This window comes from Nylanderia fulva, unplaced genomic scaffold, assembly GCF_048542155.1.
Source record: "Nylanderia fulva isolate GAGA-0341 unplaced genomic scaffold, ASM4854215v1 Scaffold33, whole genome shotgun sequence".
Classification (NCBI taxonomy): Eukaryota; Metazoa; Arthropoda; class Insecta; order Hymenoptera; family Formicidae; genus Nylanderia; species Nylanderia fulva.
In genome coordinates this window covers 872,662-895,510 of record NW_028190400.1, presented here as the reverse complement: position 1 = coordinate 895,510, position 22,849 = coordinate 872,662, and the positions used below count along the sequence as shown (strand labels likewise).

Here is a 22,849-nt window from a genome sequence, read left to right as displayed (position 1 = left end):
AAACAAGATTAATTAACTCCCGGCTAACAAGTTCAATGACAAATGATTGCAGACTAAATGATGAAACGAAATAGTACTCACCTTACGAAGTGCAAAACTTTCCTACACGTGCGAACGAGCTGGTCCTGTTGATGGGGATTAAAAAACAAACAAAAGATAAAATTAATAATAAAAAAAACTTTATTAAAGTCTCTCTTGAGAAAGATGAAACGACCGCGTTTTTACAAATAAAAATTCAACGGCCACTAATATAATCGACTAATTAGAGCCTTAAAAGGCTTCTCTCAAAATAATCCATGCATATATATGCATTAGTTGTCACGTCCAATTGATCAATGGAATTGGTATGAATCGCTCCGCTAATATCGCGTCGAGCTAACGAAATTAAAAAGAAGATAAACTTGAATCCACACGGATGAACGCACACTCCGATATTTCATTATCTACGAATTGCGAAGCGCGATAGCTGGTACTTTAATCAAACTCTCATGTCTCGCCGTCCCTGCTGTGTCCCTTTTCAGTCTTAATCAACAGCGAGGGCGTTATCGATTTTACAATACAGGAATCTTATAACATGTACATAGGAATATACATATTGCTGCGAGACGCATAAATCAGTCGAGATATATATAGAACGAGACGTATAGTAGACACACATACTATAAAAGTGATACCTGTAATGAAACGACTGTATACTGAAGAGAAGAGCTATATCGTATGTAATCGTTGACGAATCGTTAATGCACAGTGGACGTAGCGATGATATTTTGTATCGAAAGTGCTCAGCAAAGGTCTCTACCGAACCATATTGACTCACTCACTGACTCGCTCACTCACTCTGTCACTCCAACCACTCACTACTCACTTATTACAGTATATATATGTTACGAATATGTGCTTTATATAGTTTAACAAAATAAATTATTTCAAAAATTTACATTCAACAGCTTTCACTTTCATTCGTCAATTCGCTTTTCGCAAAGGTAATACTACCGTAATTACGAAGAATAAGAAAATAGAACTAAAAAATTATATAATTATATTAAGTCTATTGATATTAAAAGTGATAAATAAAAATATAATCGAAAAAATAGAAGTAATAGAGAAAACTAAATTTATTTTTAAAAAATAATATACTTTATTTAACAAAAATTGAACAAAAAAATATATATATACTTATAATTATATGTTCATAATTATATAATTTTTGCGCAATTTTCATAGGAGTGGGAGACCAACTGGACGTAATTTTATATTAAATGCAAGTATATTACATGTACTGCCGCATATTAAGTAGTGAAAAAAATCTTAAACTAACCGTAAATGTGCATTATTTTCGATTACAAAATAACGCCCACTTAAGAAATAAGTAAGTCTGTTATTGCTTTTGCTTGTTGTATCTCAAGAATGCTCTTCTTGTCGCGAATCATCTCTAATTCGCGTATTAAACTCATCGCAGCATCAATGCATTTATCGACCTCTTCCATAATAGTCGCGTTTGGAAATTCCACCCGTAAAAAATGCAATATTATGTTCAGTTGGTTGACGGATCTGTAATCATCGATAATGTAAATCGATCTTCCATTAACGCTCGTTTTTATGCGTGTCTAGTCGCAAGAACAATCTCGCGACCATCGAAGCGCTTTATTTACCTGGCAAAGATTCTCACATTGACTTCGTCGGCGTTGCTCGACCACTCCAGTTCGATCAAACAATACATCAGAGATCCGTGTTCCTTCATCAAGAAAGTATCGTCGTAAATTTTTACGAAAGCCTTCGCGGTTAAGAAATAATAGATTTTTTTCTTCGCAAGCTCGTACAAATCGCATGGATCGTTTTCATCGTCCGAATTCTCTTCATTATCCTTCGAGAACCGAATTTTAACGATTTTCTCTGCGCTAGACGTACTTTTCAACGCCAGTATCGCATTAAGATTGTTCTCGTTTAAAAATTTCATGCATGAGCAATCGCTCATTTTGTCGATGGTGAGCTGAACGGGCGGTACTGGGATCTGAAATTGCGTCTCGCCAATCTCGTACGAGATCGTAGCCCAACACTCGCTGACGGAATTTCGATCGAACGTAGGTAGATCGAGCACTGTCGTTGCCACAACGCGAACCGTGCCAGGGTGGATCGAGTTGATTCTTTCCCAATGAAGAAACCGTTTCCAGAACATCGATTCACCGTAAATCTCCATCTCGTCCCGTACGTATGGATAATATCTGGGGTTAAGCAATGTGCTAAAAAAAAAAACTTACGTAACTGTATTCTGCATTATTTCGATTGAAAACGACGGGTTTTTTCGACAACAGTTCGATTAATTCGTACCTATATGTTATATTTTAGTCAAATATTTTTCTCGCTGTTATAAAATAATCTGAGGTTTATTATGCGTAAATTGTAATACGCGCATTGAAATTTTAATATAAATTTTATATTAAATTATATCAGAATTTTCATTTTAATTTTTATGCCATTAAAATATGAAAATACCTATGTCAAAAAATTATAAATATCTGATCTACCATTCTATTAAACATTTAATTTTATAGTTATTTACATGTTAAATATTATCTCATGAAAGAATGTAGTAGACTGTAAAAGATAATAATAAGATACGATGATAATAAGATCGTAATAAGATACATTATTTTAGATTTAATACTTGAATATTTTTTGCATATAATTATGTAATTATAATAAACTGTTTTTGCATCGGGATATGATGTGATTGAGGAATGTTTGGAGAAAGGTATCACGCACATTTTCTACAAAAGTAGATATTGACATCAAAGATAGGAAAGCTGCATCATTAGTTAGATTTTTTCAATATTAAACGTACAAATTTTTAAAAGCAGAAATAAAGTAGGCCGGAAAACATCTCTTGATTAAAACTCATCGACAATAATATGTTGTATGATATAATAAATTATTTGCATGATTCAGTGATAATGACACACGCATGACTTGATTTGAGCTTAATATATTCGATATTGCATGAAAAACTGTGATATTATATAAATATATAATAAATATATAATGTAACAACAGATAAATCCGTAATGTAAATGCAAATCAACGCGAGCTGACCGACGCAGTTCGCATTTTAATTTACCGCATTTAAATAACTTACGCTAATTATGCCGAGAAAATTCGTAAAAGAAATCGCACCCGACACATGTATTTAAACTGACAAATTTATTGCTCAAACTGATTAAGATCTCGAAGACAATCAAAGACTGACTGTCATTAGTCTATATATACTATGTAAAAAGAAAAATAAATTGTTCCAACTTTTCTCATTCAGATAATTTAATTTTATCTGAATTTTTTGCCCAATTTTATATATTCAAAACTTTTATGAATTAATCTAAACAGCGTATTCAGAGCTTGCTTCTATTCTATTGTTCAAAAGTAATAAACTATTTCCTTTTTCAACGCATAATATAATAGAAACTTAACTATTCAATTAGGAGTATAGTTCAATTAGGAGTTAGGCTAATAAACTAATAAAGTGTAAATATCTTTCATATTAAAATTAAAATAAAATTGTCAGTTTTTTCTTCTTCATTGGTCTCATTTTCTTTATCAGTTTGTTTTCTATAAACACTTTTTTCCGATTTATTTTTTTTTCTATTCAGCTGCCTCGTTATAATGTTCTAATTACCGCTATTGTATAAAAAAAATAATAAACGGTTTTTTATTTTAAAAAATTTATTTTAAAAAAGTAAGAATTTAGGTCATGCACAGATTAAACGATCGCGATGTCAGCGGATATGCACACGAATTGACCTTGAATGTAACGCTTGCACCAACATTATTTATGCAGATCGACCCACGAACAAAGATACCAATCGTGATATTCCTGCAGAAGTCTAATAACGCAATATCGACATTAGTGAAATAATTTTATTATACGAGTACAAGTTGTTCTCTATATAATCTACCTATACTACTGATACAATCTATCTGAACTTTTTTCTTTTTTTTATTCTTTTTATAAAATACAGATTACATGCTTTTTCTATATGTATATTCCTCTCTTCTTCCTCTCGTTATATATTATTTCTTTTTAATCACAATCACATTTAGATCAAATCAAAATGCGAAATTGAAAATTAATGTTTATTCGTATATACCAGGTCAGTAAATAGCATTTATTCTTTTTGTAAATATGTGTGAAAATGTTTCTATTTTCAACATTATTTTTTGCCATATAAATTTATGTCATCTGGAAGTTGTCTGCCATTAACATCTTGACGTAATCTGATAGAACCATCTTTTCGCTTCATCAACGCTGTTAAATCGAGTTGTCAAAAATTTCTTTAGAAATCGGACATCAGTAAATGAAAAAAATTTTAACAATATATAACGATTTAACAAGTCAGACGAGATAAAAAATAATTCTACAAAATTAGATCAAATATTAACAGTAGATTTCTTCGAGACTAAAAATAAGATATAAAAAAAAAATATTAAAACCAAAAGACTTATTTATAGCTAATTAATATTTAACTTTTGTATTCATATTTTCTTTTAATCTTTCAATTTAGATTAAGAGATAAAGATATAAAAAAATTTAAAAGTGACCCATAGAAATACGGTTTATGTTATTTTCCTAATTGCCTAATCAAGAAACGTTCATTATAAAATCGGGGCAATATTTCGTCATGGAAAATGGTAATATCAAATTGCAATTTTCGAATCCGCAATTTGTAATCGATCCACCGCGAATCACGAGTTACCGTTTCTGTTAGTAATTAAATTTCAATTTTAATTAATCGGTCTCCGACCAAGGCGTTCGCTCGCTTACGGCGGTTCGCAGCGAGTTTGCGCGAGAAATGTCCGGCGGCAAATCGACCCGCGAAAAAATCGACCAATCGACGGAAGCAGGCAAACCGCAGGTTCGACTTGGAGCATTTACATACCTCGGTACACGATTAAAATTCACTATTTTCATATTCACCATATTAACTTTCAAATAATTTCAATTTTACATTTATTTTCAATTTTCTTCATTTTATATACAATGGAATTTTTTAATTATTTTTATTCATACGTACACTAAAAAAAATTATTAAATTTATTTCAATACTGCCTAACAAATCATTTGTTTGAAACAAATATTTATCTCTGTTTCGGAAAGGATTTTCTTATATCAAATAAATATTTTTCACATCAAATCAATATTTCAAATAAATAATTAATCAAACAGTATTGAAATAAATATTTATTCAATTTCATTTTAATTATGACGAAGTGATGATTTTACTCATTCTGTTTACATTTGAAATTATTTTTTATATATATTTTATATATAGATAAATTCAGTTCTTAGTATAAGAATTCAAAAAATGTAAGTATATAATATAAATTTATATTGTAATGGCCTAACTTATAACTTATAACAAATGAAACTGGTCAATTTCCCTTATCCGTCTATATGTATACGCATTCGCTCGATAATTTGAAAAATAATTTCAAATGTAAACAGAATGAGTAAAATCATCACTTCGTCATAATTAAAATGAAATTGAATAAATAAATTCGAATAAATTCGAAAGTTTCAAGAATGAAACCGAAGTGAAGATTTTCGAAGTCTCGAAAATGAAACGTCACATAACGCATCCCATCGCCCTAGATGGAGCACCCGAGAAAACCGGCCCTGGAAAGACGAGGCGGGTGGTAAGGTGTCGGGGACGCGAGCGTCGCGGCGCCCATGAAACGGCGGGCCGGTCAGTCGGTCGGTCGGTCTCGGGCCTGTCAGTGATCTGCACGATGCCGCCGTGATCGGAACGGCATCGCGTTTTCCTAGTGCGACACGCGCACGCATCACGTGGCACGCACACCCGCGCGTCCGACTGTCCTGCCTCCTGCGACGCGAGGATCACGTCCGACATCCCTCGCACGCGACGTTCCACAACCCCGGAGGAGAAACGACGCCCGACGACGAGGACGTCGACGACGACGACGACGACGATCACGCGCGACGACAAATGCGTCAGTGATCCCGCCGCCGGATATATGCCCGGAGAAGGTACGAGAAAAAAAAAAACACAGAAGATAACACGATTGACCTGGAGAGACGAATCTCTCCTCTGTGGAAGTTCCGGGATTAGAAAGGCTGCTATACCCGCTGACCCCGTGAACCCGTGCACTCGTTGCGAAACACGATCGCCTTCGCGAACGGCGAATTCACGATGTTAATCTGGGAGACGACGCTTTTCGCGATAACATTATACTCGTTTGGGGATGCGATGGGAACGTTCGATACGATAAGAGTTGTATATATTTAACGTAGAGTGATAACGTTAATTCAAAATGTAAATTTCCATGACGTTCGCATGGTTGCTTCGCAAAACGTCAAGTTTTTACGTGTTCAAGATATACGCATTATAACAACAAAGCTACTAATAGAACCGTGTCATTAATGTGATTGACTAAGGTTTTTTCTGTCTCTCTATTGTAGTTAATAAATGCTATACACTATATAGAATCAAAGAATCAGTTGAACTAGTAGAGCGTAACAATGTTAGTAGAACTAGATCCCAGAAATTCACAACAGTTAACTTTGAAATTACTCTCTATTTCTGAAAATGAATATAAATTAAGTTGCATGATAATATAGATTAACTAACTGCAAGTAAGATTCTCACCAATATTTACAAAATAGATCTCTCTATAAAATAAATGGAAAAAATAAATATGTATATAAAATAAATCGCGATTAGTGTTAATTCAAGGAGACAAAACCGCGATTCATCAAGGTTAAAAAATCAATCCACGTTGGAGCAAAGTTGTATCTGCTATTTGATAAGATATTTCTTGGACACAAATTATTTGCTGACATTTCGATAATTCGAAGATCAGTATAACTTCCAAAAATAATACTTGATAATGTTTCTATAAAATGCCTATAATAATTATAGTAACTTCATATATCTGTAAGTTATTATGTAATGATAATTGCCATAATATTCGTAATCGACACAACCTGATTAGCAATATTTTGTTAACCCATTGGCCTATACTCATCGACCTATTTCGCAAACTTTGTCTCGATCTGATTAACAAAACAAATCTCTTCGAAAAATTCAATATATATGATTATTTTTGTAATTTTTAGTACATCCTTGTTTAACAAAAAAAAATTATTTCTTCTAATTGATTCAAAGCAATTCTATTACACGCACAATAAATCATATAACTTTAATAAATTTATCGAAATCTTTTAATCGTCTCGATAAAAAATTATTTTTATTATCATCTTATTTATTATAAATATTAATTAACAAAATTTTTTCCAACACATCTCTCGATTATATTTATCACACATATTTTTTGTTGAATTATGAATTATAAATGAATATATATATATATATATATATATATAGAGAGAGAGAGAGAGAGAGAGAGAGAGAGAGAGAGAGAAAGTGGGAAAGCTCAATTTCTGAACTAACATCTGTCGTTGTCACGTGCTTCAATAATAAAATCTGTATCCTATACATAGGATGCAAATGTAATTATGAATTACAAATCGACGGTTCCATTCACGAGATCAAAGACGTTCCTTTCGCTGTGGGAGCAGACCGTTTCTCTCGTTCTGAGTCTCACGGAAAACATAAGTTGCATGCACATAGAATCGTCCAGGCTTACGTAATCTAATGTTGGTATCCTGACTCTAGTACCTATCATTGCGTCGCACAAAGATGTCTTATTTGCGAATAAGATAAATCTTATTTCACACAGTGTTCCATTCAGCTGTATTAATGTTGCGCAACAAAGTTATCATTCTTCCTGATGATTTGATCTTGTGTAATTTTATTCTATCTCGTACTCGTATATTATCATCGTGCGCCATATTATAATTATTCCGCAAAAAATACATGTTTATCATTCAATTAGTCGATTATCTCGAAAAAATCTATGATAACAGTAAATCAGAATATAAGTATACGTATATTTTACTATATATTATACTGAGTCTGTAGTAGAAGATCGAGTTATATAAAACGTTATGTGACAACGGATGAACGGCATAATAGATTATTGAAATGGTATAAAACGGAAAGAAATCATTTTTGCTTCAAAGACTGATCGACTAATGCCGGTAATTACGATATTGCAATACAATGGTGTATTACGGTATTGCAGTATTGACCAAACGCGTGTTTAATAATGAAATAAATTATGCATAAGTATATACGAATTACACAAGACCAAATAAAAGATTGAAAATGTTCGTATTAATCAAATAAAATTACGCTCATAATTATCTGGATGCTTATTTTTTTTATTATAGTTTTATAGTTATTTTTGTGAATTATCGCAAAATGGCGATATAAATTTTATGAGAACTGTCAATAAAAAAATACGTGAATAATTCGTCACCGTTTACTATTATATCTATATAATGCTGATATTGAATATCGAACTATATATACCGTTACTGAAATACGTTTATTTTATGAAAGAGAAGTTTGATTAAATTTTATTCGTATGTTTTTATTTATGTTTATGTTTTTCGCGAAACTTCCACAAAATTCGCATGCATCCTATTAAATTCTCTTCATAAGTGCTATTTTTCCTATATGGCTGTTTTTTATTTATCAAATACAATTCGGACATTCATATCACTACCAAACATGTTTCGAAAAACGCAAGATTTATTCTTTGTTTGAATCAATAATTCAGGTTTTGATTATACTACTATTATACTAATAAAATATTTTATTTCACAAACTACGAACAATAAATAAATTGTAAAATGAATGATATAAAATAAAATGATGAGTTAATTATATTCATTTTATAAAATTTAATACTTTTCTTTCTCTTTATTTATATAAATATTTTTTTGCAAACTTAAAAAATATATTTTCATATAATTAAAAATGTAAAAAATATATTTCATAATTTTAATATATGTACCTAACTCATTTTATATAACTTTTTTCTTTATGATGAATAAAATATGTTCTTAAAATTTGACCATATCATATGTATTTATATACTTATATATAAATACACAGAGGCTTTCACAGAAATAGATGGCCAAACTCTAAGAGCATCTACTCACCCACCCTGAAGATAAAAAAAGTCATAAACGTGAGCTGGAAACTCTTTTTTAAATTATAAACAAAACAAATTATTAAGTTGAAAATATTAATAAAATTACACTTATAACTAGATATATTAAATATATAATTCACTGTACATTGATGTCAAAATAGCAATTATTATGTCTCTTTTATTATTACATTCAAGATATTATTTTTAATATATTTTTTATTTTTGCTAAAAATATTCTTGATTTTTTTTGCATTATAACGGATATCAGTTTTATAAGAGAGATCTATTTTTACATAAACACAATGTTTCAATAGACGGATCGTTACGTTATATTTACAATGACTAATCCAATATCTAACGTGATCGTTGCCTGATAACAAACAATCAACTACGACGAGTAGAATCTAATAACGAGTCCCGACCCCGACTGATCTGTCATTCGACACGCGATTAGACGTATATACATAACGATTAGCCACACCTACAAAAAATCAACTGCAAGAGATCATCTGCATCGACGTAATCACTGACATACTGACCGTGCGAATTTCTACAGTCCGAATGCGAATGCTTATCACATATGCGGTCACATTTCCGCGACTAGTCGGCTGCTTGGCGAGCTAAATACATACTCGCAATCTCGAATACACGGACAAACGCATACCGACAAATGCAAAACTGATTACCCATTCCATTGATCTGATATCTATTTCCCACGTGTCTCATTCCGCAAACTGGACACTCCACACAACACTTATCTAACTACTCATCAATCTGATTATTGTGTCATTTGACTTGACTCGAGCATTCTTCAACACTAATGCAAATTCCAACACGATATTGTCATATGCAAATTATTCGGATATAATACAATGAAATAAACAAATACAAAATATTCCTATATTTTAGAAAAATAACTTAATGTTTCTCTCCCATCGACTGGAAATATAATTATTAGAACGTATGTGTTTAATCAATTGAGGTATATATAGATTTGAAAATAAACGCGCAACACGAATGTTCAATCAAATCTGGAATCAATAAAAAAATTAAGCATTTGCTCTCCTTTTGAATAAACACTGGAACTTATTTGCATATTTAATTTAAAAAATGAAGAAAGAACAAAAAATAAGAAATAAAGAAATTATAATTATGCCCCCTGGAAAAATCCTGCGGACGCTCCTGATGATACCTCATGACAGGTATCTTTATTGCGTTCAGATAAATGCAAATCAAATATGAGAAATCTGAGAGATAATTACAATCTGCCGTTATGACGCAACAATTGTGTCGTGCTCGTTTACGAGTGTCAAGACGCATCACGCGGGAGAAGGACGTAACAGTATATTCTCATTATCTGGTATCGCAATTCGCTTCCTCGTCAAAGCGGAACATGCGTATACAATCAGTATCAGTAAACCGCATACATCATTAACTCTATCGACTCTATATCTCGCGTCCTCACCATAAAATAGAGATTATTTATATTATCAAATTTTTCAGTGATTGCCCAAAGCAATTAAACGAACTGTCAAATATGCGTCAAATATTCCGCAAAATACCGAAGACGTTAAATAATTTACGATCGGAGTATGTACGCCTATATAATTCCCAACCGCAACATCCGAGCACGTCTGCGTTCTCACAATGGATCAATTAACTCCCATACCTTACGAACGTTCCCACTAGCAACGAGATTCATGAAATAACGGCGTCGCGAACGATCGACAGATTAATGCAATTAATGCTCCGTGTAATGGTTACAAGAGGGTCTGCGTGAAGAAGCCAGTGAAAGAGAATCGGTGATTCATCGCGGCATTAGTTACGATAAACGTCGTACGGTAACACTCCAAACGTGTTTCAGTCCGATATGAGTACAGACGGAAGAACGTTTTCCGGGAGAAGATGACCCCACGTCGTCGCGTCTTGGCAGGAGTTCGCCGTGCTATTTTTGCCGCCAGTATCCTGGCACTTATCCTCCTGGCGCTGTCTTGCCAGGATAGCACCAACACCTTGCAGCACGGGAATTCACTGGAGGTGAGTCGCCTCTTATACAAATTTTATCAGTAAATGTTTACAAACCCTATACTACCTCAGTACGAAATACTTGATGCATTTTCAATTGAAGTTTACGCGTGCACCTATGTATGTATATGTGTGTGTGTGTGTATGTGTATATCACGTTACTTCGAATAATTTAAATATTATATAGTTCATAAAATGTTTAAAGGAAACTGAACATTTATCGGTCGTTTAATTGTTTAACATTCGCGTGACATTTTATTCAATGCTTCAGTATAAAATAAATACATAAAATAAATTTAAATTTTTAAATTTGCAAATATTATTTAATATACGATTTTAAACTAAAAATATATGTAAAGGCTCGTTGCAGTTTTTAACAATATAAGGAAATTACTAGGCAATTTACGAGACATACAAATAATATTTTTAATTTATTGCATTAATTAAATGGATTTAATTATAATATAACAACAATAGGCATCGTATATCTAAATTGTGAATTTGCGGTTGCACTGAAGAAGAGCTAGTAAGGTCAAAACGTATACATTGATTTTTATATATCCATTTAATTAATGTAATAAATTAAAAACTAACAACTTTATTTGTATGTCTTTTAAGTTGGCCTAGTAATTTCCTTATACAATTTTAATTTTAATTCCACCGATAATTATTTACTACGTTTTATTTTTAAACTATTCTTTAAACTTTTATTCTTATCGCAACTTTTTATAAATATTAAATTAAAAAAGCAAGAGTTATATATATATATATATACGCATCTGTGGTACAACGGAAATTCGGATTTAAAAAAAATCTGTTTCGAAGAGAAACGCAGAAACAGTTCTGTTTCCTACTAATTCCTGGGAGACCGAAAACGTTTGCTTTACGTAAAGCACGACGACCATAGATTGGCACGCTTCCAGGCGCAATGCGGTACATGGATCAGTGCCCGCCTGATATGGCCGATTTAAGTATCCCAAAAATATAATTTAAAGTTATCCCTAATCGTATATAAAAATAATTTTACGAAGTGTCATCGTGACCGAATATGTTGTTGCAAGATAAATCATTTAATATCAAACAAATTAACGATTAATTTCTTTAAAAAGAAATACATTGTTAAAATGTAAATTATTTTTTTCATTTAGCATGACTGTATGATCCAGAAATTACGTTCATTTGTTATCATGAAAGTATTTTTACGAAATAATGGGCGCAATTTTTCTTCGATAATGATACTTCAAATGGCTCACCGCAGAAAAAAGAAGAAATATATGAAATAGAGCAAAAAAAAGCATTATATTTCAATATAGATCATGAAGATAGTCCGATTTAGATAATATATGACGTCGAAAAGGTTTCTACGTGTCGAAGTATTTGTATGATAAATTCTAGTCATCATTCATGACATTCCTTATTTTTACTATAATCAAAGACGATGAGATGAAAAAAGTTTCCGTTAAAAAAATTAATTATAAGACAATAGCAAAATCGCGAGACACAGTTAGAAACTTTTATCGCGGCGGATAAAAACTTTGTCCTTTGTAAAAACGACGTATCTTCATTAACAAAGCTACTTGCGGAATAATGAAAGGCTGGCTATAAGATAAATGTAAGCTAAGAGAATAACGTTCCACATTTATAAATAAAAGAAAATTGCAAGTAATTGTAAAGCACATTAAAAATTGAACTATAATAATGAAAATTAATTAAAACCTTCAGTTAATTAAAAAAAAAGAATTAAAGAGCAAACATTTATCCCCAGTGAAATAAAAATGATCTTTCAAATCAAAAACATTAACTATTCACGAGAGAATCGACATAAATAAAATTTATCATCAATGATAAGTATCTGTGACTACTCATGATTACTATACAGAGAGAATTTTCTTTTAGAATTTACCTTAAAAATTATGGTAATCGTGGGACAATATAGTACCTACTCTTTCTCTCTCTCTCTCTGGAAGAATTTTATAAGAGTTTCTCTGATTAAATATTTACCACAATAAAAAACATTAAAAAATATGTACATAGTAAAATTAATCGAATATATTTTATATCTTACTGTGCAAATATTAATACTTTTATTGTGGTATAAATATTAATCAGAGAAACTCTAATAAAATTCTTCCAATATCACATTGTCTCGTGATTACCATTTTCAGGATAAATTCTTAGAGAAAATGTGCAATATTAAAACGAAAAAAATGTGCTTTTTAAAAGAGACATGTATATTCGCGAGAATATACATGTTTTACAAAATCTTTATTTTTCTTCATCAACGCAGTTTGAAGCAGTACTATAGTTGCAACAGGCGAACACCTACTTGCACTTCAAAAAGTTATCTGAATCATCAATCTTGTTGTTAGTCGGCGGACACAACAAGATTCCTGCTTAACGTAAATAAATACGGAGACATGGATATACGGGAAAATAACGGATACAGGTTCTAAAGCCTTGTCTTGCCGATAGCACGTGCATGCACGATGCGCCAGTACATAAACGTGCGCGATGCGCCACCACCCTTCGTGGCCCACATTCGTCGCTGCACAAGGCGCGTTCTACATCGAAATCAATAAGCGAAAGCCGCCGGTAGTTCTGTATTAGGTCTTAGCTCTCCAGCTCGCTGCGCATTCATGTGATTTTTTTCTACATTACACCATCCCGAACGAATTACGATTCGCAAAAATAAAGAGAGAAAAATATTCGTCAAGTTATTATTTTCAGTGCAAATGCAATTGATTTGCATTGCACTGAAAAAAAAACTTATTGGCTTGACCAAATCTTTAATTGCATATTAATTAAACATATAAAAATATTTAAATTAAATCTAACAAAAAGTATATTTGACTTAAATATTAATATATGTTCAATTAACAAAATAGTAATTTAGTTGAAAGATTTAGTCAAATTATAATAATTCTTTTTTTCCGTGTGCACTCTTCGCATTTTAAGAAACCTCTCAATTTTCGAGAATTAAAAATCGATTTTATTTTACAGTTATTGAAATATTAATCTATAAAAAATATTGTTTGTGATAAAAAAAATAATGCCCTATATTTTCTGCAGAAGTTTTATAATCCGATTGAGGTAAAGTTGCAAGGTACAGTTCTCATGCTGTGACAAAAATAACGCAATTTAAAGAATTTAATTTCATTCTCGTGCCATCTTGGGAGCCAATTTCCCGAAAATTGCGGATGATTCATGAGATCGTAGAAACATGCCGTCTTATTTGCGACGCAGACTCATGCGACAATAAGGTGTGTGTCTCAAGATAGTAAATTGCCCCTTGCGATCTTCGCAGCATGCGGTGTGTGCTTCTTACTGCTTGTAATGATGTCTCTCGTTTAAATACCCGAAGTAGCACGATAATAGTACTTAAGGTATATTAGCATAGGAATAATTGATTAAGAAAATAAAAAATTATAATGCAATTATAACTGAATACTGTCTTGTTAAATCTAAGGCAAAAGGCACGCTTGCAGGTAACGTAAATGATGAATTAAAGATGTACATATTTATAAAATCGCGTGACTTATGTAATGTACATGCAAATGATGCCGTGAAGACTCGTCAATTCTACATTCGTGCATTCGGTGTGCAATGTATAGCAAGTACTCAGTAAGGTATAGATTACTATTATGTGTTTTTAAATTAATTGTAGAAATTAGGAAATTAGATTAACCTTGCGTGTTACGAAGAAGGTTAATGTATACGTGTTACAGTCTTGAAAGCTTTTCTGTTACATTCGATGCGCGATATATATATCGAACTCTCTATCCTTTCGCATATCAGTTACAATTATTCTACCATTATAATTATCCCATAATTACTTGTTTTATCGGTCTCGTTACCTCATAATTATTCATAGTTATAATCGAGCGTTATTAATCCGATGTCAAGAAATAATTGTTCATATTTCTTGTACTTGCACTATTATTGTAAAACATAACGTTTTTGTATATCTATTTTTCTGTAATATAGATAACGTAATGACTTCAATATTAAACGCAAACACATTTATATTGATCGTATAAGTATATTATATAGATCAACAAAGTGCAATAATGATTTTTACATTGTCATGCAGACAATTGATATCTCTTGTATTTCCGTCATTTGGTGAAGATTATATAAAAACTGCGCGACATAATTGAGCAAATAATCCTCGACACGTTTTTGTACCTTACGTCATGTACACACATCGTAACTCTTACGTCAGTGTCCAATTCATAATTCAGTGTATGTAGCGTCGGCTCATTTCATAGGTCTCATTGGAATAATTTCTGGTATATCTAACCGCACTAACTATCACAAATTTAGATCAAGTTGACGACAAGTGGACAAAATGATAACACTAAACCCGATGCTTCGTAATTCTAAAGTATTAATAGCTCATATGACAAATAAGTGTATCGATGAAAAATTCGCTGAAAAAATATCGAGATGACAAAACGTGTCACGCCTACAACTTATATTGAAAAAAAATATATATTTTTTGCATAAATTAATTTTCTCTTCTAAATCAAAACTTTTATTTTTATTTTGACAGGACGCGAATCTGACACCGGAAGAAAAAATATTGGAGCAGATCACCGCGGCGGAAACCGAACAACGTTTAATAGCTAGACGGAAATTTCTGGCGGAAAGATGCACCGAGGAAGGGCTCGATCGTTCTGGTAACGATTCACTTCACAAGCCGAACGCTTGGGAATTTCTTGTAAATAGAGAATACCATCTTATATGGTGTAACGTTTTCAAAGCAGCGTCCACGTCATGGATGTATAACTTTAACTTACTTGCGGGGTAAGTCACGCACAGGACTATATTACATTCATTACTAAAGTTCTTCGTCGATGAAAAGAATACAAATAAATTCATACACGCGTAACTTTTCCATTACAGAAAATTGCAAAATAATATAAATATATTATAAATATTTTATTATTATATAAATAATAATGAATTTAAAACATAAATAATAATTTAAAAAATATTAAATTATATTATTTATATTTAATAAATTATTATTTAAAAAATATTAAATTATATTATTTATATTTAATAAATTATTATTTATATAATAATTAGTTATGAGATAATAAATATATATATTGTGACGTGACAAATTGAAATTGTCCGTCACAAGGGCTGAATGGCCCGATCGGGGGAGGGCACGGGACCTCTGCTCTCCCGAGACAGCGAGAGAGAGAGAGAGAGAGCGTGCGTGCGAAAAGCGCGGGACCGGACGCGATCCCGCTGCTACGCGTCTTCGTATATTTTTTGTTGTTAGGAGTTTGTTTTGAGAGTTAGGATTATTTCGGCGGCAGACAGGATGTGCGACGAGTCTCAGCCGAGAGAAAAACCCTGGAGGAAAGATAGGAGAGCATGGGAAGCAGGACGACGGGGACCCCCTTCGTCAGGGACACGCTCGGTAAGCCCAAGATCAAAAATTTCTTCACCAAATATCCGACAACGGAGTAGGTGCCACTGCCTCAAAATTTGTACCTTCCAGGAGTGAGCAGGGGATGGCCACTCGGGTGCAACAAGCACCCGAGTCCCCGCATACGGAGCGCCGGCAGGAGAGCTGCCGCCCCCGGGACATCCGGAATCCCGAAGGAGAGCAAGGAGCGGCCCTGCCGTGCGCTGCCGCGACGACCGCCTACGAGGGGCAACCCGCGGATCAGGACTCCGCGGGTAAGGATAATTACGCGCGCGGCCGCAAGGATCACCGAGGCCGCGCGCGCGGCCGACCGGATAGCGCCGCGAGTGGCCTATCTAAGTAATTGGGTCACCGACGTGTCTCCTGAGGGCCCCCGGTTCGGCACTGTCTAGCGAGCGCCCGAGGAGAGCAGAAGTCCCGAACGGAAGCGCAACTCAGAGAGAGCGAGAGAGGAGAGGACGCGAAGGAGCGTCATAGGACTGGTGAGACGACGTGGTCATCCTGCTGTCGCCGAATTAAGGTAGTAGGGTGGATGGGTTCCGAATCATTTATCGTTAATAGATTACGCTGGACTTAGTTGCCGGCCGTTTTAAAATTTGCGAGAGATTCGTTTATTGTCGAGTCGCGTTAGTAACGTAACGAGACCCTATTGGGAAAAATTATGACCCATCCACTCTCTCGCGTTTCCGCATATTCTCTCTCCCGCGTGGACAGTCTTCGCGCGTAACATTGTCGCGCGAAAATTACCGCGATTTACGCGTTGCCGATTATTGTTCGAAGCGAAAATCAAAGGGCTCATAAACGCTTTCGGGCTCATTAAAGTATTGATAATGTAAAGTATTAAGGTTGTAAAGTATTGAGGTTGTAAAGGCTTAAGCGAAAAGGCGTGATTACGTTTGATTTTGTGTGTGGAATTTATGTACGGCGCACGCGGTGCGCCCTTACGCCGGCCCCTTTGTTGTCGCGCATACCGCGCGGATCACGCGCCCGCGGCGTGGAGCCATATACCCGGTGGCGCGTCGCCGATTTAATTAATCGTCTTTTCGTTATTGGGGACACTACCTCGTTGCCGCGAATTTGTTAAAGATTATTCATAACTCGGCACGGCGAACCACCGGGCGTGGTGCCCCACCGAACTCTCAATCGTGCGTCTGTGCACGCCGCTTATTTCTTTATATTATATACTCATGTGCCTTGTGAACCAAATTTAAATATATGTTTTATTAACTTTAATTCCTAGTGTGATTTCTCGCCGCCACGCACCCGAACCCTTACCCGCACAGAGGCTAGCCGAGCGGGAAAGTTGCCGTCGCGATCTCTCTCTCTCCCGTGATTGACGCCCGCGAAAGGGCTAGGACAAGAAGTCCGAGGAAATTAAGACTTAGCGTCCCGCGACTTTATTAATTGAGAGACTGTGCGGCTGCCGCACCTGGCGCCCAACTAAATTGAGATTTTAGTTTTCTCTTTATTATTTTTTTTTTGTTTGTTGCAAATTTTTTTTGTGATCGAACGGAGAGATCGCGCCGAAGGTAACCGATATTCCGCAGGAGACTTTTCTCCTTCCGCGACGAATGGATATTCGCTGCGAATTCCGCGCGATACGGTTATAATATATATATATATATATATATATATATATATATATATATATATATATGTGTGTGTATAATAAATATTTAAGTATGACATAGAGAGAATTTTTCTTAAAATTTACCCTGAAAATCATCGTAATTGTACAAGACAATATGGTATTGGAAAAATTTTATAAATAAAGTTTCTTTGATTAATATTTATCACAATAAGATATAAAATATGTTCGATTAATTTTACTACGTACATAGTAAAATTTACTATGTACATATTAATATTTTTTATTATAGTAAATATTTAATCAGAGAAATTCTTATAAAATTCCTCCAATACCATATTGTCCTACGATTTTCAAGATAAATTCTAAGAGAAAAATTCTCTGTGTATAATTATTTCAAACTTGTATTAAATTTTCTATCTATTCCCGGTTTTTTAAAATGTCGATCGATGTACTGAATAAAGAAGTTAGTAATGGTTAATTTCGCGAGTAATCATTATTGGGTTACTATTACAGATATAGCCCGCAATTCCTGAAGGCCTCCAAGGCGGTGCCAGTTTCACTGGCCAGACAAAGATATCCTAGACACACTGCGGAAGAGCTAGTTAAATTTTTAAACGACAGCATCAGTTTTTTGATAGTGCGGCATCCATTCGAAAGATTACTTAGTGCTTACAGGGACAAATTGGAGCACAGTCTGCCGCACACGTTTCATAGTAATCTCGGTGCACACATAGTTTGGCACTACAGAGCAAGGGTAACATTATTTGATAATTTTTAAGAGCGATTCAGAATCATGCACTGAAAAAAAATTTGTCAACTTGATTAAATCGTTCAACTAAATTACTATTTTATTAATTCAACATATATTAGTATTTAAGTCAAATATACACATGTTTTGTTAAATTCAATATGTTATATTAAATTAAAATATTTCTATATGTTTAGTTAACAAAATAATATTTAGTTGAACGATTTAGTTAAGTTAACAAATTTTTTTCAATGTAAATATAGAAATAATTCGCAACAAAATTGTAAAGAAATTAGAATACAAAATGTGTTATCATTCAAAAAATAGATTTTTAAGAATTTTAATCAGCTCAATTGCCTCATTATAAATTCGCACACTGAAAAAAATTTGTTAAATTAACTAAACCTTTTAACTAAATATTATTTTGTTAATTAAACATGGAAAAATATTTAAATTAAATGTAACATATTAAATCTAACAAAACTTATATTTGACTTAAATACTAATATATTCAATTAACAAAATAGTAATTAAGTTGAAAAATTTAGTCTAGTTAACAAATTTTTTTTCAATGCACTATATTTATCGACAATTAAAATTTGATGAAAATCATATTAATGTCAAGCAAAGAATTATAAAATTGCTTTCTACAAAATACAGGATCCGAAGACGAATACAAGGCAAGGGCCGAGATATCCGCTCTTCGAAGAATTCGTGCGATGGTTATTATGTCAGTGGAGAGCGGGGAACGATCTTGACATGCATTGGACGCCAGTTGTAAATTTTTGTACACCCTGCCAAGTGCGATTCGATATAATAGCTAAATTTGAGACTCTACATGTAAGTGAATTCAATCACTAATGAGAGTCGAAATAATGAAGAAATAAGCAATTTCCGTTCGTTTAGATAGAAAAAATTAACGAAATATATATTTTATTTTGTTTAATACATTTTATCTTCGAATAAGAAAACGAATTTGAAGATAAAATGTATAAAATGAAATAAAATGAAAAAATTAACGAAATATTATATTTTATTTCATTTAATACATTTAATCTTCAATTTTAAGAAAACTTTTATTTGAAGAATATAATATGTATAAAATAAGATAGAATATATATTTCATTTTTTTGCGAATTATTTAAAAATTATGTCTTTCTTGTTAAAGGAGGATCAAGATTATCTTATAAAGCAAGCTCACGTGGGACACATAATTAAACCTGAATGGAAAAATCCAACCAGAGGTGTCCAAACGAAAGATGTTATAAAAAATTATTTTACGCAATTATCTAAAACGCAAATCGATGAGCTCTACGAGATGTTCAGGTATGTTACAGGAAATAGTGGAATATACATATGTTCGTTATTTTTTATCTGATAAAAAATGCATATTATACATATGACATCGTAAAACATAAAATTACCTTACCTTATTTCATGTTTCTTTCATATATTATAGGTATGACTTTGTATTGTTTGACTACTCACCTGAAGAGTATCTAGCTTTCGGAAGAGACGAAATCACTACATTGATATGTAAGTGATATGACATTTCATCCACATGCTTAATACATGTGCGCGAATGCATCTCTAATTTGAAAAAGTTCTATATTGAACTACAAACAACGAAGCTGTAGATAGTATTTAAATAACATTTGGAAGGAAAGGAAGCTATGATGTGTATATAGTAACATTCATGCCGTCGATGCATTTCTTACATAGGACTTAAAAAAAATAAAATAAAATAAAATAATACTTAATATATGTCCTGATTTTATAACTTATATGTAAAAAACTGCGTTGTCGCATTAAATGAATTTTGATAGCGAGCATATGTTAAAGTTTATCAAACTGTTGTACCAACTGTTTTGAAAAATAGAACACAATGGTGACTTGATAAACAATAATAAAAATGTCTTGCAAATGTGAATGATGTATAATGTAAAATTCGTTATTTGTATAGTTAAATTATTAAGAGAGCTAAATTTTTAAAAAATTTACAGTTCTCAGATCTGAAAACTTGATCGCTACTCAATCATTCCAAAAAATTTGCACATTTCTCAATTATCTTATGTTTTAATGAATAGATTGAGAGTATTTTACGAGTATATAAAATTACTATTAATTATTTAATTAATAGATTGAGAGTATTTTACGAGTATTAAAATCTTTAAATATAGGAGTGCGATAAAATTGATCTGAGAGAAAAGTCTAGATAGATTTTAAAAATTCTAGGATGTGACAGAATTGGAAAGAATTTGTGATAGTTCCAGTTTCGCATAATGCAATAAAAATATTTAACTACGCTATTGAGTTGTTCCTAACAACCGCACAATAATCTTTGTATACGCATGATTACAATATAGTTACCACCACTGTAACAATAGTAACGGTACCACTATAACAATAGTAATAGTATTGCCTCAAGGAAACATGGTGCAAAATGTTAAAATAATTACCTTATCATGTTATATACATCACTTTAAGAAATGCAGACATTTTGTAGAATTAAATAATTCCAAAAAATTACAAAATGTATATTTCCAAATTTAAAAAATCTTAAATTGATTTAAAAAACCAGCATATTTGCTTGCTGCATACATTTTGCTATAGTAGAAATTGATTGAAATAATTGGATATTTACTATACTTGAGTCCCAAATGAAATATCTACATATATAATTGCAAAATTAAGTTATCAAATTTGGATAATGCAAAAATATCTTATTATCTACTACAAATTTCTATAAGAGTAAAACATATTGTTGAATAAAGAAGATTTGTACGATATATATTATGTGCGGTGTACAATTTTGCACTTTATTTATCTCCTATCTCTTTGCACACCTATGTATATCTATATATTTATAGATATATAAATTTTCTATTTTTATATGTTTCTCTTTTTGTTTCCTTTTCCTTGTAGAAGGCAGAAATTACATCAGATACAATAATTATCAAATGACTCACCAACACGATGCATTCTGCAACTCTACTCCAATAATCCACTTATTCTGAAGAATACATTGCCATTGTGACACTATTTCCACAAATCTTTCTGCATTATTGGTTCTACGTTGTCCTTTCTTCTTCAAGATAGGTTGTCCTTCGACAGTGTACAACTGTAAAATTAAGACAATTAAGTATACATATACCAAAAGAGACTATTATATTAAATGCAGAGATATATTAAAGATACAGCAGAATTAATCTTCAATCATTTGTGTATAATAGAATTTGATAAGAACAAAATACAAGATTTTTTTCATATAAGACTTCAATTTCTTATTAAGAGAAAAGAAGTATGAAGAAAAGAAAGTGCTTTAGACACGAGATACAAGTTAAACATCGTATCAAACATGCATGCATCGGAAAAAATAAAAGATAAAAAATAAAATGCTTACGTCACAATCGGAATCCGAACTGATATCCTCTCCATAAAGCGCGCGTCGCTGCTGAGTTTTCAAAATATGCTCAGTGGCGGTTCTCATCTCCGCGATCTCGCTCGTCGTGACATCGATACTGTTCTGGACAACGGCGAGCTGCTTCAGCAGATGCTCCTCGACGGGATTCGGCGGCGCGGCTCGGCTCGGCAGCGACATTTCCTCGTCGCTGATAGTGGCGAACATGTCCTCGTCGTCGGACATGTCCATCGTTATCACGTCGCGTGCCTCTCGTTCCCAATCTTAACTTGTCATGCACACGTTATCCTTGCTCCAGCCCGCGGTCAACCAACATGTCGTCCAGGAATATCGCCTCCAGAAAGAGATCTACCCGCGAAGTCCCGAGAAAATCACGAGGACATGTGAGCTGCACGCGCGAATCAAGCGGCGGGCTCGCCATTGCGAAAATTTTCAAACGCATACAAAGTTCGCGCAGTGCAGCCAACGTAAAGCAGTCAAACATCAGGCAGGCACGTTTATAATAATATATATGAAAAGGTAAATCATTTTTTTAATTTAGCATGTTAC

General features: G+C 33.0%; 2 protein-coding genes across 3 annotated transcripts; one reads left to right on the top strand and one right to left on the bottom strand.

Annotated features, from left to right (window-relative positions):
- Positions 1-162: 162 nt before the first annotated feature.
- LOC114927900 (uncharacterized) lies at positions 163-22,746 on the bottom strand. Its single transcript, XM_085484991.1, has 4 exons — positions 22,283-22,746; positions 21,849-22,000; positions 1,653-2,240; positions 163-1,551 (listed from the first exon to the last, which is right to left on the bottom strand). The coding sequence occupies exons 1-4, from the start codon at positions 22,529-22,531 to the stop codon at positions 1,359-1,361; spliced, it is 1,182 nt and encodes a 393-aa protein (XP_085341117.1). The 5' UTR covers positions 22,532-22,746; the 3' UTR covers positions 163-1,358.
- LOC114927901 (carbohydrate sulfotransferase 11) lies at positions 5,967-22,095 on the top strand. Of its 2 annotated transcripts, XM_085484992.1 has the most exons (8): positions 5,967-6,037; positions 10,937-11,109; positions 15,650-15,903; positions 18,645-18,885; positions 19,540-19,719; positions 20,048-20,205; positions 20,339-20,415; positions 21,805-22,095. In XM_085484992.1, coding segments are annotated over exons 1-8 (1,098 nt in total). In that variant the 5' UTR covers positions 5,967-6,024; the 3' UTR covers positions 21,807-22,095. The 2 variants fall into 2 exon arrangements, with proteins under 2 accessions (XP_085341118.1, XP_029154790.2); XM_029298957.2 differs by lacking the exon at positions 21,805-22,095 and having other exon boundaries at positions 20,339-21,675.
- Positions 22,747-22,849: the final 103 nt, after the last annotated feature.